Source organism: Lonchura striata, chromosome 6 (genome assembly GCF_046129695.1).
Source record: "Lonchura striata isolate bLonStr1 chromosome 6, bLonStr1.mat, whole genome shotgun sequence".
NCBI lineage: Eukaryota > Metazoa > Chordata > Aves > Passeriformes > Estrildidae > Lonchura > Lonchura striata.
This window is the reverse complement of record NC_134608.1, coordinates 44716029-44734033: the sequence shown is the minus strand read 5'-3', so window position 1 is coordinate 44734033 and position 18005 is coordinate 44716029. Positions and strand designations below refer to the sequence as shown.

At 52.5% G+C, this 18005-nt stretch overlaps 3 protein-coding genes across 6 annotated transcripts in view; 2 read left to right on the top strand and 1 right to left on the bottom strand.

Annotated features, from left to right (window-relative positions):
• SLC25A22 (solute carrier family 25 member 22) overlaps positions 1 to 3156 on the top strand; it is a 51132-nt gene extending 47976 nt beyond the window's left edge. For all 4 annotated transcript variants that reach the window (XM_021555195.2, XM_077784237.1, XM_077784239.1 and 1 more), the window contains exon 10: positions 141 to 3156. In XM_021555195.2, the coding sequence (XP_021410870.1) occupies positions 141 to 294 (154 nt within the window). In that variant the 3' untranslated portion in view covers positions 295 to 3156. The remainder of the gene's footprint in view (positions 1 to 140) is intronic.
• Positions 3157 to 4994: 1838 nt separating this feature from the next.
• IRF7 (interferon regulatory factor 7) lies at positions 4995 to 8763 on the top strand. Its single transcript, XM_021555190.3, has 11 exons — positions 4995 to 5142; positions 5223 to 5385; positions 5616 to 5778; positions 5860 to 5942; positions 6104 to 6149; positions 6256 to 6354; positions 6428 to 6646; positions 6761 to 6886; positions 7023 to 7403; positions 7564 to 7682; positions 8382 to 8763. Exons 1-11 carry the CDS (start codon positions 5120 to 5122, stop codon positions 8526 to 8528), a joined length of 1569 nt encoding a protein of 522 aa, XP_021410865.2. The 5' UTR covers positions 4995 to 5119; the 3' UTR covers positions 8529 to 8763.
• LOC110484493 (malignant fibrous histiocytoma-amplified sequence 1 homolog) lies at positions 8639 to 17775 on the bottom strand. Its single transcript, XM_031504940.2, has 11 exons — positions 17723 to 17775; positions 15223 to 16102; positions 14327 to 14618; positions 13708 to 13894; positions 12600 to 12790; positions 12012 to 12499; positions 10717 to 10874; positions 10055 to 10214; positions 9533 to 9603; positions 9326 to 9432; positions 8639 to 9109 (listed from the first exon to the last, which is right to left on the bottom strand). Exons 1-11 carry the CDS (start codon positions 17739 to 17741, stop codon positions 9092 to 9094), a joined length of 2571 nt encoding a protein of 856 aa, XP_031360800.2. The 5' UTR covers positions 17742 to 17775; the 3' UTR covers positions 8639 to 9091.
• Positions 17776 to 18005: the final 230 nt, after the last annotated feature.

Genomic DNA, 18005 nt, shown 5'->3' with positions numbered 1-18005 from the left:
CGTGGAGGCTGTGCCAGGCAACAGCGCTTGCCTGGTTTAGTCTCTGGAGGGAGGCAGAAAGGCAGGGCTTGGCCAGGGGCTCTCCTGGCATGGTGGAGGGGTGGGATGGACACTTACCTGTCTGTGCCATTTCTCCCCAGGAAGATCTGGCAGAGGGAAGGGCCCACGGCCTTCTTCAAAGGGGCTTACTGCCGAGCCCTGGTCATTGCTCCCCTCTTCGGCATCGCACAAGTTGTGTACTTCGTCGGCATCGCGGAATTCCTGCTGGACATGCTCCCCAAGCACCGGGCCTAGCCCCGGAGCGGCTGCGTGTGCCCTCCCGCCCTCTGCAGCGCTGGATTCATCCCCGTGTTCGCCATCCGTGTCGGTCGATGTCAGAGCAACAGCACAAAGGGTTCGCGCGGGGACGCGAAGGGACCCGGTGCCCAGATGGGCAGTCGTGGGGAGGGAGAGTCCCTTCCCTGCCGCCGTCTGGAGCCTGCCCCTCCCGCTCCTTCCACGGACAGTACTTAATTATTCCTCCCTCTCTCTCTCTTTTTAATTTCCCGTGTTCGGTTTTAAATTGTCATTCTTAAGGACACTGGTAAGCACAGACTGGGCTTGCAGACCCAGAAGTCTCCTCTCAGTCTTGGGGAGGAGAAGAGATGGGAAAGAAATAACTTCAACCCTCATCCACCTCAGTTTCCCGTTCTACCTGGAGCTGCCAGCCATCTGAGGAGGAGCTGGAGGGGCAGCTGTGTCCCCTCAGTCCCTCCTTGGTTCTGCTGACCTCGGGTCAAGAGTGAAAACTGCACAAAGGGGGCTTATCTCATTGCTGCTGGAGGCAGGGGTGGGGGGATGCTGGCTCTGGCAAGTTCCTTGGCCTGGAAACCTTCAGTCCTCCGTTCTCCCTTTTTAAAAACTAGTTGGACTTAAATGAATTCTGACTGTTCCTATTGATTTTGTAATTATTTTTGTTTTAAAGCAAAGGGATGTCCCCCCTAACTAGGTGTCACAGGCACATCCGGGTGACGTGCAAAAATCAGGTGTCTGCTCTGTAGGGAACATGTCTGTGGGATCACGTGAATGTCCAAAGGTACTTCCCTGCTTGGTTACAGGCATGGAAGGGAGAGGAACTTGGGATCAAGTTATTTTTATTTTGGGGAGAGTTTTTTGGTGGTTTTTTTGGCTGTTTTTCTTTTATTAGTTTGTTTGGGGGTAGGGGGTGTTGGTGGGGTTTTTTTTGGTGGGGTTTTTTAAGTTGTTTATTTTTGGTTTTTGTTTTTTGGGTTTTTTTTGTTTTGTTTTTTTGGTAGGGTTTTTTTTTTTTATTCAGGGTTGTGGGGAGGAAAAACCAAACAAAAAGAAACCACTTACATTCCTTCAGCCTGCCCACCCCTAGAGTGATAAAGCTGCAGGTGTAGATCAGCTGATCTGATTTTTTCCCAGCCTGATCCCAGGTGTGTGGAAGGAGGCACTGGCTCCAGTTCTGGCACTGTCCAACCTCGTGGAGCTGCAGCAGAAATGCTGCACCTGTGGGGTCACCCTGCCAGGTCTGGTCTGGTTGTGTTCTGCTGTTTGCCTTGGGTGTGACTGGAGGCAGTGGGTGTGGAAGGGGCAGAGGGTTCATATTCTCTGAGCAGGGAGCTGTTTGTGTGTCCATCACTTGAGGGGGTGAGTCCTGTGCTTCACAAGAACATCCTGTTTGCTCCCTGGGTGGGGATCAGTGGTGGGTGGCAGTGGGCAAATCCACACCTACAACCTGCTCTGTCAAAGGGACACTGTCCCAACTAATATCACTTGTCAGAGTGAATTCCTCATTCAGTACTCTCTTGGGCTGTGTAATTAATTCTAGTTTAAATTATCTTAAGTGTGAGATCTGCCACCCCAGTGTGATCTTCTCCATTATTTATTCCATTTGGTGCGATCCACCTAACTTTGGTGTTGAAATTAAACTGGTTGAATTCACTTTTCATTCCTTCTTTTTGCTTTATTCTCCAGGCACCTGCTTGGTGTTTGTGTTTTGAATGTGTATTTAAATTAAATTTTAAAATATCCTTGTTTTTAATGTTTATAAGAAAACCACCTCTGTTTCACTGTTCTTTGGTTAGGTTTTCATGAAACCTGTATGTTGAGGGCCTTCTTCCTTGATGCATCCTTTTTCTCTTTGAAAGAGTTGTTCTGTGGCTGATTTGTTACTTGTCACTTTACATATGTGAATAATTTTCTTTTTCTTTCCTTTTTTCTGTGTATCTGGAAAGGAATCTGTGCAAAGGCAATGATAGATGTCTGTGCTGTGTGTAGTGCTGTGATGCTGCTCTTGCTCTGGATTTCCCTTGGGTGGATTAAAAGAGAAAGGTTTATTTTAATTTTTTTCTTTAAGGTGCCCCATTCCTTGCTGCTTTTTGATTTACAGGGGTGTCCCTAAAAGAGACCTTGCTGATAAAACTTGTGGAGTTTCAGCTTGGCTTTCTTCCTGCAAGGATTGTCCCTGGAAACTGGGTGACTTGTGGCTGTGGGGATGTGCGTGGGGTGCAGGTTTGTATGGTGGGGTTAAGTTCAGAAGAAAATTTGTTGCAGTGAAGCGCTGAGGTTCAGGGAAAACTCTCCTTGTCCTTTAGGATGCTTTTAAAAACAACTTTGTAAAACGGACTCTTTCTCCTGAAATCTCCAGCTCTTCTTCCTCTGTGCAGGAGCTGGTGACGTAAATTTGGCTGATTTTTAGCTTCCTGGACATGTCCCTGAGCCAGCAGGACCTGGGGAGGTGGCAGGAGATAACAGCTGTGGCTGTGCAAGACAGGTACCCCCCTGTCCAGGCAGGCAGGGTCCTGCTTGCAAAAAGAAAAAAAAAAAATTAAATGGGAGAATTCCCATCAATTTAATTAATCACCTGTTAACTGAAACCACTCTGCGCTGATTGCATCATTGAGGAATGAAAGTAAATAAACACTCCTCTGCTCCCCTCCCTGCAGGTGCTGCTTATCCCTGGGGCAGGAGCCAGTTGCCAGCACCACTCCTTTCCTCTTGTTCCTCTGGCAGAGCTCTGGGCCCATTCCAGCCTTACCTTGTCCGTGTCAGCCTTGTCCCTTGCTCCCAACCTGACCTGGCTCTTCTGGCTCCTCTCTTGAGTTTCATCATGTTCACTGCCTTTAAATACATTTTGCTGGATCTGCTGAATGCCCCTGTCCTATTTCCTAAAATTGTGGGGGAAAATTCCTGCAAAACAAAAGGAAAAATCCTGGCAGCCAAGAGGGAAATTCCTGGAACATGAAACCATTCTGGAAAGCTGAATATCCTGGATGACAAAGGGGACTAGACAATTTCTGTAAGGCAATGTAGGAATTTCTATGTGAGAACTAGGGGCAAGTCCTTGAAAGTAAAGGGGGAAATACACAGGGAATTTCTAGAAAGCAATGAGGGAATTTCCTACAAGGCTATAGGGGGAATAGTCTAGAAATAAAAGGAGGTAAATTCCATGAACGCAAGGAGAAAATTGCCTCAATTACCTGGTAAATTCCTGAAAAGCAGAAGTGACATTTTTAAAGAAAGTGACAGTGATATTTCCAAGAGGGGAAATTGCCCAGAATGCAAAGGAGGAATTGGTGAATAGCAAAAGGGGCATTGCCCAGAGGGGATGAATGGTACTTCTTGGGAAATAATTTCTTGCTTCCCAGTGTGAGGAAAATCCATAAATGCCCCTCTGTGCCCCCAGGGTCACCCCAAAACAGAAGTTTATGTCCAAAAAGGAGGCAGAAGGAGTTCTTCAACTTTATTCAAATAAAGTGAGAATCAAATAAAATGAGAAAGTCCACCAGGGCAGACACCTGTGGCATTTTCTCTCTCAAAGTTTCAGAGGGAGCATCCTGTTTTTATCCTAAACTCCTAGCTACGTGTTACCCTCTTCCTTTCCCTACTGGCTGAGGCATCAGGAGGGTCCAGCCTTCCCAAACCGCCTACCACATATCCCACTTTGAACCTGCTATTTTACCGTAGAATTCAGAAACTCAGGCTGTGCAGAGCCTTTGTCTGTTTCAGGCGCAGAACTGCCTGGGCTCTGCAGCAAACCCGCTGCCCTAAGGCAGTAGAGACATTGGGCCCATTTCAAAGACCGTAACACCCACACCTTCACCCAGCAAATTGTTTGTAAACATGGGAGCTTTCCTCTCAGCAGGGAGTTACAGTCGTGGGGAAATTTCCCAGGGAAGCAGTGGAAATCCTCTAAGCAGAGGGAAAAATCGTAGACAGGGATGGAGGACTCTAGTAAGCAACAAAGACATTGCCCAGGAAACCAGAAGGAAATACCCTACAACTTGACTGGGAAATTTCCTGGAGAATGGGGGATGTTTTAGGAAGGAAGTGGGGAATTTCCTGGGAAACAACAGGCAATGTCCTGAAAAAACACGTAGAGTGCCTAGTAGGCAGTAGGGAGTTCCTGGAGAGAAGAAATTTCCTCAAAAACAAGCTGGACATTGGGAAAAAGGCTGCAGTTCCATGCTTCAGCCTCACTGACCCCTCCATCCCTTCCTGGCCCTTGCGTAAGGAGCTCGAAGAACCTCTCATGGAGTTTGGGTTTTTTTACTGCTCCCCAGAGAGCTCAAAGGGCTCGGAGAAGAGCCGGGTGGTCGCTGTTCCTGTCGGGGACATGGGCTGGTTCGCCTCTGCCTCGGTGCCGAGCGCTGCCCGCCGCACTTTGGCCTTTCTCGGTTTGTCATTGTTGGCAGCACGGCCTTGGCGTGCAAGCCAAGGCAGCCGGGAGAAGAGGGATTAAAATAAACATCTGGACACCCCGGGGTTTTCCAGCCGCGGGAAGCCCCAGCTGGAGCGGGTGTGGCTGACCCCCTGCGCTGCGGGATTCCCACGCTCAGCTTTAGGTCGGGTTTATTAATTTAATTACTGACAGTCCGGGGAGCGCTGTGCGCGGCGGGCCCGGAGCGTCTCCCGGGCACCCCGGGAGCGGCGGCACCGCGCCCCGCGGGAGCGGCGGCACTTTCACTTTCGGAGGGACACGTGATTTCCAGGAAAACGAGAGGGCCGGATAAAGGATCGGGAAGGAGGCGGCCGCCCCCGCGCCAAGGCACGGCACGGCACGGCACGGCACGGCACGGCACGGCACGGCGCGGCGGCTCTGCGGACCGGCACCATGGCAGCACCGGAGAAGGAGGGGTAAGCGGCGCTCAGCACCCCCGGGTCGCCGTCTCCGGGTGGTGGCCCCGGTGCCCCCCGGTGACGGTCCCCGCCCGCAGGGAAGCGCAGAGGCTGCGGTTCGGACAGTGGCTGCTGGACGCCATCAACAGCGGGAGCTACCGGGGGCTGCGCTGGATGGACGCTGACCACACCACCTTCCGCGTCCCCTGGAAGCACAACGCCAGGAAGGACATCACCAGCACTGACCTGGAGGTCTTCAAGGTGGGTGGGATGAGTGTCGCCAGCAGCGACGGGGAGATCCTCAAGGTGGGCGGGGTGGGGGACGCCAGCAGCAGCTTCAGGGTCTCCAAGGTGTGTGGGATAGGATGGTGACCAGCAGCAAGCTGAGAGTTTCAAGGTGGGAGCTGGGGAGGTGGGGAAGACCAGTCATCCCTGGAAACCTCCGTTCTCATGGGGCCAGGGAGCCCATGTTCACCTCCCTGCACCCCCAGGCCTGGGCAAAGGTCAGTGGGCGGTACGAGGAAGGCTCCGAGGATCCAGCCAAGTGGAAGACCAACTTCCGCTGTGCCCTGAGCAGCACCCACTTGTTCAAGCTGGAACAGGACCATTCCAAGCGTGGTGATGACCCCCACAAGGTTTTCTCCATTGTCTCAGGTGAGTGTCGCCCCACGGAGGGGCTGTGTTGGATGGGGTGCACAATATCAGGGCCTCCCATTCCTGCTGCTCTCCTTTCAGCCACCCTCCAGGACAGCAAGGAGGGACATTCCCGCATCCCCAACCCTGTGGTGGACCAGCAGGCAGCACAACAGCAGCTGCAGGTAGCTGGGTGGGGACAGCAGGCCAGGGGGGGTCCCCGCTGCCACTCCACAAGCATTGCTCCTAAGCTGCAGCCAAATGTGGGCTGGCCAAAATGTGGGCTGAGGGAGGCTGGATGCCTGGCAACCACAGCAGTAAGATCCCATTCTCCTCCCCTTTCCAGCTGGAGCTCCACCCCCAAGACATGGCCTCAGCCATTGCTGTCCCAGGTAAGCACTAGTCCCACAATCTTTTTTTGGGGGAGGATAACCAGTAGGCTCAGCTGGAAGTAATTTTGTGGCTGTGAGACATCATACCCACTGTGCTCCCCCTTAGGAAACACCGACCCCACAGAGCTTCTGGAGCAGCTGCTGCAGCAGTGTGACATCTCTCCCAGCGACCTTGATTCGCTGGCCCCATCCTGGGTGCCTGCAGGTGAGAGCTGGTCTGCTCGTGGGGTGCAGAGTTGGTGGCTGCCTGGGTGAGTGACCCCAGAACCTTCCCACAGGTGGTTTCCCTGCTGGAGACACTCCCCACCAGGACATCGTACAACAGCCTCACCAGGACACCCTGCTCCAGCCTCACCAGGACACCCTGCTCCAGCCTTACTCAGACACCAGCCAAAACAGCTGCTTCCCTCCCACATTTCCACAATGGGTGCCCTCGGTGGAGCAGCCCACCTTGGGCACCTACCAACCAATCGGCCTCATGCCACCAGAGGAGACAGGTGGGTGCCGTGGGACAGGATCTGCCCCTGGCTGTGGGAATGCCATAATGGGGTGGGAAGAGGTCAGGGTGGCATCTGGAATGGTGATACATTGCTGGTCATCTCCCTCTGCAGGGGCCATGCCACCGCCGTGCCAGCTGACGGACGGCACGGTCCCCATGCAGTATGTGCCGGGTCGGACGTTGTTCGTGCCCGCCGCCAGCCCCATGCCACAGCCACGGCTGCTGCTGGATCACACAGGTCAGGGTTACTAATTATTAATAGCTATAAATTATCATAATTACAATTATTAGCAGTAAATATGCTTGGGGGGTGCTTCGGAGAGGGGTAACATTTCGGTTTGGAGGATGCAGCTGCTGATCACTTCCTGGTGCAGATGGCATTGTCTCCATCCTGGATGTCACCATCTACTACCGGGGGAAGGAGTTCCACCGCGAGGTGGTTGGGGGCAGCCACTGCCTGCTGACGTACCAGCGCCCCAGCCTGCCGGGGGCCCCGTGCCCCGGGCACGTGGTGAGCTTCCCCAGCCCCGCCAGCCTGGCCGACGGCAAGCAGCGGCGCATCACCGAGGATCTGCTGGGCATCGCGAGGCTGCGGCTGGAGCAACGCGCCTACAAGGTCTTTGCCACCCGCCAGGAGAAGTGCAAGGTGTTCTGGGCCTTGTCCCAGCAGCTCGAGGGGGTTGAGGAGCCCCCATCCAACCTGCTCTGCCGAGACCAGGAAACGCCCATCTTTGACTTCCATGAGTTTTGCACAGGTGGGAAGGGGTGTCATGTAGTTCCCAGTGTGTCATTTCCTGCCCAGCCTGGTTTGGGGCTCATCGGAGCCAGCGCCAGGATGTTACAAGCATCCAAACCCTCCCAGCCCCTCTGTGCCCCCAGGCTCACCCCAAAACTGAGCCCTGTTTTGCCTCACAGAGCTGAGGGACTTCCGCAACGGCCAAAGGCGGCGATCTCCCGACTTCACCATCTATCTCTGCTTTGGGCAGGCCTTCTCCAAGGCCAAGCCTAAGGAGTCCAAGCTCATCCTGGTCAAGGTACAGTAGCCAAAACCCACCACTACCGCACTGCTGCCCAGGGAAGGGGAGAGACTCCTGGAGGCCAGGGGAATTGGGACTCTGGGTCCTTGAGGAGGGGGACCCTTGAGGTTGAGCTGGCTGGGAGATGGAGGATCTGAGTGCCTGAAGAGGGACCCTTGGGGACTGAGGCATGTTGGATTCTGAGTGCCCAGGGATGGGGTCTTCTAGGTGATGGATAGGTGATGGAGTTTCTTCAGGGACTGGGCAGGGGGAGCCTCAGGGGCCAGGGCAGGTGAGTGCTTGGGTGCACAAGAGGGAGTCCCTCAGTGTGCAGTGGAGATGGTGATTTGTGAGCCCTCAGGATCTGGGGCAGATTGATAGATCTGGATACCCAAAGAGGGGGTAGCCTGAGGGCTGAGAGAGGTGGGGCAATTGAGTGACAGGGAGGAGGACTCTTGGTGACATGGGGGGCTGCATGACCAGGGAGGGAGCCTTTGGGGACAGGGAAAACATGGGTTAAGAATGGGACAGAGAACACTTGGGGTCCGGGTGGGATGGTGTGGAAGGCAGATGCCCAGGGACAGGGACCCTCAGGGGTTGGGGGAGACAAAGGGTGCCCCAGACATCTCTTCCCTGCACCCCAGGAGGACAGGGCCATGCAGGTTGTTGCAGCTATATCAGGCAGCTGCCCCTAACCCAAATATTTTGCTGCTGCAGCTGGTGCCCAAGTTCTGTGAGTACTACTACGAGCAGGTGCTGCAGGAGGGAGCCTCCTCCCTGGACAGCCGCACCATCAGCCTGCAGCTCTCCAACTCCTTCGATCTCATGGAGCTCATTGAGCAGTACAACATGCAGCTGGGCTGAGCCCACCTGCCCCGCTCCCCATGGCCCTGGCACAGGCAGCAGCACCAGTGGGCATCCAGGCTCTGCAAACCAGCACCCCCCAACCCAAGGACAACTTCAGTGACCAGTCCTGGAGCTCACACATTGCTTTTCCTCTCTGTCAGCTTCTAGTGTTGTGTTTTTGTGGAGGGTGGTAATTTACAGATTTATTTTCTTAACTTTTTCAAGCTAAAATATATATATATATGGGATCGTAGTTCTCTCTTGCCTGGAGATGTGCCTCTTCTATCAGTCTGAAATCTTCACCACCCCTTTCTACCCCCAAAACCACGGGGGTCCATGCCCAGCCTTGTCTCAGCAAAGTCCCTGCTGGCAGGGGTGGGCTGGTATCAGAGAGCTTTATTAGCACCTTCTTCTCCTTAAATTTGAGTGGATGAGGTGACTTCCCAGTGTGAAGGGATACATTTATCCATGCATTTATTTCCATGCATTAAGGCTGCAAACATGACTCGCAAGCAGAATGTGTTGAGGACAGCTTGGCTTGGGCTAAACAAAAGTAATTCTTCATTGAGCACTGCCCAGAGTTACTCACTGGAGATGTTCTGGAAAAATAAGGCAGTAAGTACAACATGAAACACCCAGACCACCAGCTCAGAGGTGCAGAGGGGGGTGGTATCTCAGGGAGGAGTGTGGAGACCAGAGGGCTGCCTGAAGATGGGGTGTGCCCTCCCCAGGCTGCAAGCAACTGCACCCCCTCCTTTCAGGAGCCTGACCATCACTGTTGGTCCCTGGGCAAGGGGAGGAAGCAGTGTCCTTACCTGCCGAGTGACCTGGATGCTGCTGGGCCCAAAGGTGGTGGTCCCGTAGCTTGTCACGTAATAGTGAGCAGAGGGCTGTGCTGGGGGCTCCTCCAGTGGCCTGGGTACTGTGGGAATGGGACACCCTTAACCCCTCTGCTCCATGAAACCCTCAGCCCTCCTTCCTCTGAGCACAGCTGTGGCACAGACTCGGGACACCGGGCTCACCTTTGGGCAGGAGCAGCTCTGCACCAAAACGGTGCCCACACGTCCCGCAAGTTTTAACGTCTTCCTTTGTCCTGTGGAGGAAAAAGCCCAGGAAAGAAGGAGCAGGAGCTGCTCTCAGCGCTTCCCATGGAATATGATGCCGAGGCCATGGAAGAGGCTTGCTCTTCCCACCCTGACCTGAGGGGCAGCTGTTGGTGGACAGCCGTTGCCCTCCCAGGTGCCTGAGCACCTTCAGCTCTTCATGAAACAGGGACATGTGGGCACATGTCCAGAGTGAACATTCTGTGCCTGAGCCCCAGAGTCTCAGCTTCGTCACTTTTCCCTCCATGCTCCAGTTTCCCACACCAGTAAGTGTTAACACCACTTGGGACACGAGCTGCTATGGTTGGGAGAAGGGCACCGTAGTGCCTGGTGAGTTTCACAACTGATTTCACATGGCTTTTAGAAGCTAACCAGCTGCACCAGCATTGCAGTAGTGGCCACCCAGGTCCCACCCTCACTTGGAGGGCACAGTGTACGTACGTGGCACCTGTGCCATCCATGTCTGGCCAGAGGAACTCTGCGGGACAGCCGGACGTTCGGCAGGGAGCCTTCACACACACATGCAGCCCTGGCCACTCCTCAGCGAGCTTCTGGATGATGAGCACAACTGCCACGAGGAAGTCCCAGGCAAACTGGAACCCTTCCAGGCAAAAGGAGAATGTCTCTTTCTTACAGCCTCCAGCCACAGCAGCCCAGGAGATTCTGTTGTGACCCACACATCATTTCCAGCCCACAGCCTCAGCTGTCAGACCAGCTCCATCCCCAGTTAACCAAACTTCCATACGGAATTTAATGGTATGTTGGAAGAGCTCCCCAATTTGGGTGGTCCTTTTACTTATCACTGGAAGACCCAGCCTTAGACTGTTCTCTGCTGGGGCCTTCTGGGGAAGGATGACCCATTTGCTTCATGACGAGAATGAAAACTTGGCTTTCCACTTTCATGTGATACCTCTAGAGGAGTCCTGACCAGAATTCCATGGAGAAAGGGAAAACCTTTAAGTGGACTGCTGGTGGACCCAGGCCAGACTAGGACATGTGGCAAAGGCTTCCTGGGACACTTCCCATAGGGCTGGAGGTGGCAGGAGCAGAGCTAAGGCAATACATGGGGTTGGGAGTCATGAAATATGGATCAGGGATCTTACCTGTCCTTTCTGATGGCTTTCTGCTGCGGAGCTCCAGGTAGCTGTAGGCCCTCTGGTTATTCTCTTTGATCAGCAGGGGTTTGCCATTGCATACAAGCAGGCAGGTCACCTTGGCCACCCAGTGCGTGGAATAGAAGGAGCAAGCTTTCACCAGCAACCTGCAAGGAGATTGTCCGTGGCTTTCATCACTTTTCTCCTAGCTTATCCCTAATGCTGGAGAAACTGGATGGACTTGAAAATATGAACCAAGTTGCAGTAAGAACAGACACAAAATGATGACCTTCCCCTGCTGAAAGCTCAAGTAGCAGGAGCAGCCTCTTAAACCAAGAGATCTTTCCAGAGTTGGCCATTTTGTCCTGGTTTTGTCTGGGATGGAGTTAATTTTCTTCCTAGTAGCTGGTACAATGCTGTGCTTTGGATTTAGGATGCGAATGATGTGGATAACACATCACTGATGTGTTAATTGCTGCTGAGCAGGGCTTACCTCAAGTCAAGGATTTTTCAGGTTCTTAGGCTGCCCTGCCAGTGAGGGGAATGGGAAGGGACAGCTGACCCCAAATGACCAAAGTGTTATCCCATACACAGTAGCATCATGCTCAGCACATAAACCTTGGGGACCATTGCTTGGGAACAGGCTGGGCATGAGTTGGTTAGTGCTGAGCAATTGGTTTTTATTTGTATCACCTGTTCTTCGGTTGTATTTCTCTCTTTGCTGATTTCCTTTTCATTACAATATTATTATCGCTATTACTGTTATTATTATAATTTATTTCAACTATTAAACTGTCCTTATCTCAACCCATGAGTTTTCTCACTTTTCTGATTCTCCCTACAGTCCATCTGGGGAGAGTGAGCAAGTGGCTCTGTGGTGTTTGGTTGCTGGTTAGGGTTTAACCACAAACCATCAGATAAAACTCTAGACACAAGTCCAGAAAACCAGGAGAAGTTCCAAAAACTGGTATAGTTCAAACACCCATAGAAACTAGAACATTCTTGGGTGAGACTGTGAGACCTCTGCCTGCGTGGAGGACACAGATTAGCCAAACACCACCTCCAGATGAAAGGTGAACCAGAAGGAGCATGGCCTTTGCTCACATCTGGGCAGTGAACATTCCAAGGGGTTCACCCAGGGCCCTACATGTGTGTGGCACAGCTCAGAAGCCACCCTGGTGTCTTGACTCCCAGCCTCAGGCCTCAGCAGATACAGTCTTAAGAGCCAAGGGCTTGTTGAGAGTCATCCTGGCACTGCACTGAGCAAACTCAAACCTCATTGATGGCCGGAAACCAGTGCTTACCTCTGGAAGAAGCCCTCAGGTATTTCGGGTGAGAAGTAAGCTCGGATGTGGAGGTCCTCAGGGTGATCTCCTCCCCAGAACCCAGACACTTCCTCTGTCTGGTTCAGATAGGTTGGGAACAAGTACCAGGACTCGCCTTGGCTCCGTGTTGTCTCCCACAGCTTCCCAGGCACAAACTCCCTGGCCTGTGGGTTGAGTGCTTCAGTGTGCTTCACCTCCAGGCAGAGCTCAAAGTGCTCCAGGAGGCTGAAGAGTTTCCCTCTCCCTCTGTGAGGCTTGTGTCCCATGATTTCCTCAAAGACATCCCACCTCCCTTCCGAACAGAGCTGGTGCTTCACCAAGGCACGCACAGCCTGGTGGCACAGCATTGCCTTTGACTTGAAGGTCCACACCCAGTTGGCCCTGTCTCTGATGGTGGCATGTTCCCCAATCAGTGTCTCCACAGAAATGCTCTCGAGCTGCTGGACGAGTTGGTGCCGCACCAGGAGCTGCATGGGAAGAGAAGGAGAGATGAGATGGCAGTGAGAGGAGCCCAGCAAAGCTGCAGAACTTGGGCTCTACAGAGATGGTCCTGATCCCCACACTCACCTTGAACATCGTTATTAAAAATGTAGGCTGGAGGAAGACGGTGTTTTCCAAGTGCTTGATTTCTTCATACCACACGACGAGCCCGATGCGGTGGAGGTACCGCAAGATGTCCTGGAGGAGCTCTCTGTCCAGGCTGGCCAGGTGCTTGCACTGGGAGAGTTTGCTGAGTAGGTACTGGAGGTCCATCATGCCTAGAGGGAGATGCAGGAGCTCAGCATGCATCTACCAGACACAGCAGTCCACGGCAGATGCTTCAGAGAGCCAGCAAACACCCATGTCACCTAGGCCATCCCTGGGGAAGTAGCTGGCATCAGCGTGCTCAGTGACTGTGACCAAAATGTTCTGCCTCTCCTCAGATGTCCAACTGCCACCCTGAAGCTCCCACAGCTTTGCCTTGCCTCAGCAGTGGGAACAGCCTGCCAGAACTTTCTGAAAAACAAGGCTAATACTTTTTAAATTATTATTATTGTTTGAGGAAGCAGGTTTATTTCCAGCCAGAAAACCTCAGATTGCCAGTTAAACCTCAGACTGCCATTCAGCAATTTAGAGAGACAGGCAACAAAATCTGACTTATCTCCATGAAAGAAAAGCATTTGCTTCTTGTTCTCTAATCCTACACTGGCCAGAGGGGCCAGAGATGTCACTGGGAACTGGTGGAATTCATACCTGCTTTTGGTATATAAGCAAGGGGCTGGAGCTGCCTGCTGGTTCTGCTAAGTCATGTGATAAATGGAAAAAGGGTCTAGGGAAGGGTAAAGGCCATTAAATAAGGTTAGCAGGATGTAGATTTGAAAACCACATAGTTGTATTAAAGCTGTGGAGCTCCTTCCTGCAAGATGTTTCTAATTGCTTATACAGGGAAAAGAGGAGAACAAAAAACATCACTGGAAAACAAGAAACCAGACAATGTGGTCTGCTCAGGCATGCTTCAGCATTAACACTGCATGGTCTTCAGCAGTGACTCCACTGCCACACAAACAGGGCCAGAGGGTGCAGCAAGCACTGGAGAGCCCATCCCCAGTTCAGGAAAGCCCTGGAGAGAGCCTATCCCAGGCACAGGGCAGAAGCTCCTCTCAGAAAGGTGTGGCAGAGGTGACAGAGCACTCACCATGCTCTGCCATCTCCTCGCTCTGCGCAATATCCACGATGGCAGCTTCCACCTGCCTGTAGACGGGTGGCAGCACTCGGACAACCTCAGGGAACAGCTCCTCATTCTTCACGTGCTTCAAAATAATGGCCTTGAGCTTTCTGATGTCACGGTGATCTGTGCAGTTGACAGCAACTAAGTTTAAGATCTGGAAGAGAGGAAGCACATACCTGACAGAAGCACATCCAGAGGAGTTTTTTAGCCTGTGAGGTAAAGGAAAGACCTAATGCCCATGAGGTCACCCAGGGTGAGACATGCCACTGGCTCAGCTTCAGAGGCGCTTCCTTGACACCTCTGTTCTACAGCAGTCCCTGAAAATCACCTGGTAATGGTAAATGACCCTTCACACTCCTCCTCAGGCACTTGCTACAAGCCACAGGAGGAGATGCCCATCACCTACTAGGGAAAAGGACCCTGCAGGTCACAGCCAGGAGTTACCACGTCCACCCCAGCCTGGGGAGGGGCTGCAGCAGTGGCCTGATGCATTTGCACCAGGTGACCCTAGCCAGTAGCACGCTGGGCTGCCAGAGACAGCAGGGTGATCTCAGCCAGCCAGAACCCAGAATAATCTCAGCCCTACGGTTAACGTGCAGCTCTCCATCTCTTTCAGCCTCTCCCACTGGTCCACATAAAACTTGGGTTCCTCACTGCCCTCCAGGTTGTCGATGAAGTGAGCAAGGGTGCTTTTTCTCTCTGCCAGCATGGCTGTGATCCTGGCCATGATGTCACATGTCTTCTCTGCTACCTCCTGCTCCTGGCAGCAGTCTACGTGAGTTCCCACAGGAAGCACCACTGAGTTTGGGACTCGCATGGACAGGTTGTTGATCCAGAAACCAACAAGCTCCTTGAAAATTTTGTCGTTAGTTTGGTACCTGGGGAGGGAGAAAAAGAAAATTCCAAATTCACACCTCATTCTCTGGATCTCCAGCCAACTTCCACCAGTACAGGAAGCCCCACACACCCTGCTGTCCCAGGAGCTCTCAGGACAAGAGCTCAGATCTCAGTACCTGAGATACAGCTCACTGACATGGGCTGTATCCAAGCTCATACTTCAGTTCCCCATCCTTACACTGTGGGGTATAGCAGAGTCAAACCCTCCTGTGGGCAAGAGCATCCCTCTGTAGCACCAAACGCAAGCCTGATGCTCCCTCCGTGTTCAGGGAACACCTGAGGACACAGAAGGGATTTGCTTCTTGCAGAAAGCAAGTCCACTTAGATGGGGTTCAGTCGTCACATAAGGAGTTGATGCTTATTTTAACGCTTCCAAACAGAGGCCTTTGGCAAGGTGATGACAAACCTGGTGGATTAAAAGGTTGATCTGCAAAAAGGGCTAGAGGGAGAGCCAGCTATGCCAATGGTGAGAAGACCAGGCCTCAAGGTCCAGTGGAAATAGTGTGAATTTGTGCAGTGCAAAGTTCCCCAGCTCTTTTTTAGTTTCCCCACTCTACCTGGAATCCAAACCAGCTCAGCACTTACATGTGAAGATTGACGACGAGGATAACGAGAGCTTGTGGGGTGATGAACACATGGTGAGTCATGTAGTATTCCAGCTGGCCAGCAAAGTCCCAGAAGAGAAAAGTGAAGTCCTCCATCTGGAACTCACTGATCTCTATTCCAACCGTTCGCTCTTCCTTGGGCACCAGTTTGGATTGCCCTTGCTTCAGGCTTCTGCAGATGGTGGACTTCCCTGCCAGCGAGGCCCCCAAGAACATGGTCTTGACCCTCTTGTCCTCCTGCCCCAAACCATGCTGAAGTTGGTCGAAGTAATTCCGGATCTGCTGAATGCCACCAGCACACACTTCAGTGGGTGGCTCCCGGAGGGGGTTCCCACTGGCCTTAAACATTTTCAGGGATTGCCCCTGGAAGAGCTCTCTGGGGAGCTGGCGAAGGGCGTTATTCTGCACATGGAACTCCTGTAAGTGTGCCAGCTGCAGGACGGGCTGCGGGAAGGTGCGGAACAGGTTGTTGGAGATGTTGAGGTACTGGAGGCTGCCTCCACAAGCTGCCAGGTCCCTGGGGAGGGCACACAGACGGTTGTTGTTCAGCCGCAGGTGCTTAAGCCTGGAGAGATGGGAGAAAACCCCCTCTGGGATGATCCGGATTTGGTTCTGATTCAGCTCAAGCCTCTCCAAACAGACCAGGCTCTGGATTTCACTGGGAAAGTCCACAAACTCATTCTTGGACAGTATCAGACTCTTGAGGTTGCAAAGCTTAGAAATGCCAGTGATCCTCCTGAGCTTGTTCCTGTCAAGGTCAAGGCTCTCCAGTGTGGAATTGCTCAGGACTGTGAGAGGGAGCACACGCAGCCTCTGGGTAGAGAGATTCACTTCACGCAATCTGTCCTCCTGCTCCTGACCTGGACACATGGGACACGGAAGGTGGTTAAAAGACAGTTTGACCCTTTGGAATTGCAGACCATTTTTTCTTTCTTTCTTTTTTTTTTTTTTTTTTTTTTTTTTTTTTCTGCATGACTTTGGGATAATTTTGGCCAGCAAGGAAAAGCAGAGGAGCTGGTTGAACAGTGCAACCACAATTTCTGCTTGAACAGCTCCTGTGATCTCTCAAGAGAGGAACTGAAGCTGAGGATCTTGGCTGGGACTGAAGATGCAGGAACAGTTCCCCTCAGATGTTGACTGGCAGCCCAAGTGCCACGTTAACAAATTTGCTCTCACGCTTTGAGCCCTGCAAGACCTCCAGCCACAGATGCATCTACCCCAAAACATTCTTGTGGGAATCCAGGGCATCCCTCTGGCTGCCCTGGAAGTTCTGGGACCCTGGCAGGGGGTCAGGAACGCCCCTGTACAAAGCCCCAAGAGACACTGTCTGTGATCTCTGTCCATGGAAAAGAGTTTTCAATCTTACAGGATGAATTACATGCTCTGAGTGCTTGATATTAGTAATAATTAGTGTGAGCACAGGTGCAAAAGTAAAATTTTAGGATTCTAGATAAGGGGTTCAAAGGGGGCAAGATGGAGGAAACTGGGTGTGTCTTGTCCTTTTTCTTCTTCATGCCATTCATGTTTCTCTGTAGTGTTGGCATTTTTCTATTGGTTTAGGCTGGGGACACACTGTTCAATGTAGGTGATATATATTGGCACATTATTGTAAATACAGCACAGGTAGTTTCTGGTATTTAATGTTTGTAACATCCCACTGAGGGGCAGAGCCCTGCACGCTGCCCTGCAGGACAGAGCTGCGGCAGGGCAGCAGAACATGTTAGAGATAAACAGAATAAACAACCTTGAAACCAGCACAGACGAATTATGGCTTCTTCTTTGGCAGCAGGGCTCAGAGGTTTTCTACAATCTCGGAATCATCTAAAATACCACAGATTCCGTCACTTTCTAATCCCGGCAGTGGGCTGTGGGGGCAGAGCCCACACCAGGACAGCTGCTCCCCAAACAACTCACTGCTCCCCCACTCACAGCTCTTGACCACAGCTATGGGAATGCACTGAGGCCAGGGCCAGCGAGTTCAGACACTTCCTCTATCACATCCTCCCCCCTCCAGATGATGCTCCCAGCCCTGGGAAGCTGGGGAAATTACACAGGGACCGGGGAAAAAATGCAGGGACGGTGGGATTTCCGTAGGGCAGGGTACACAGGAAGGGACTCATTGACAGCTGAGAATGTCCCCGAATAGAAGGTGTTAAGAGAAGAGAGATTTGCAGGTGAGAGCATCAATGGGATGGGCATCACATGATACCAGAGCAAAACATGGTTAAGATTTGCTTTCCTCTTCCTTGTTTCACTTCCTCCCATGATGCCAAGCAGAGCAGCCCCTTAGGCAATGCATCCAGCTCAGGACTGACTCATCATTTCTCAGCATCACCACTAAAACGCGGGATATGCTCCAAGCCCAGCAGGAAAGCAAGCCTTCACCTTCTCCTAAATGCCCAGTCTCTCCCTCAGGGACAACCCAAAGAACCCCCACCACCAGTGAGCTGGAGCAGCGAAGAGCCAGGGCAGCTACTCACAGGCTCTGGGCTGGGCCATGACCCTGCAGAGTGGTACAGCTGGATCCTCCAGGCGCTCGCCTCCCCCTTTCGTTTCCTCCTCTGGCGCCGCTCCCGCCTCCCTCTCTGCCAGAGAACCCCACCCTCTCTTTCTCCATCCAGCCTCAGAGCAGCTCTCAAGAACCTGAACATTTCTGGCCAGATGGCAGTGCCAGGATTATGTCCCAAAAGCAGTACTGGAGGTCACCTATGAGACAACCATGGCAGCAGAGTAGGCTCCAAATCAAATTCCTGGTGCAGCATC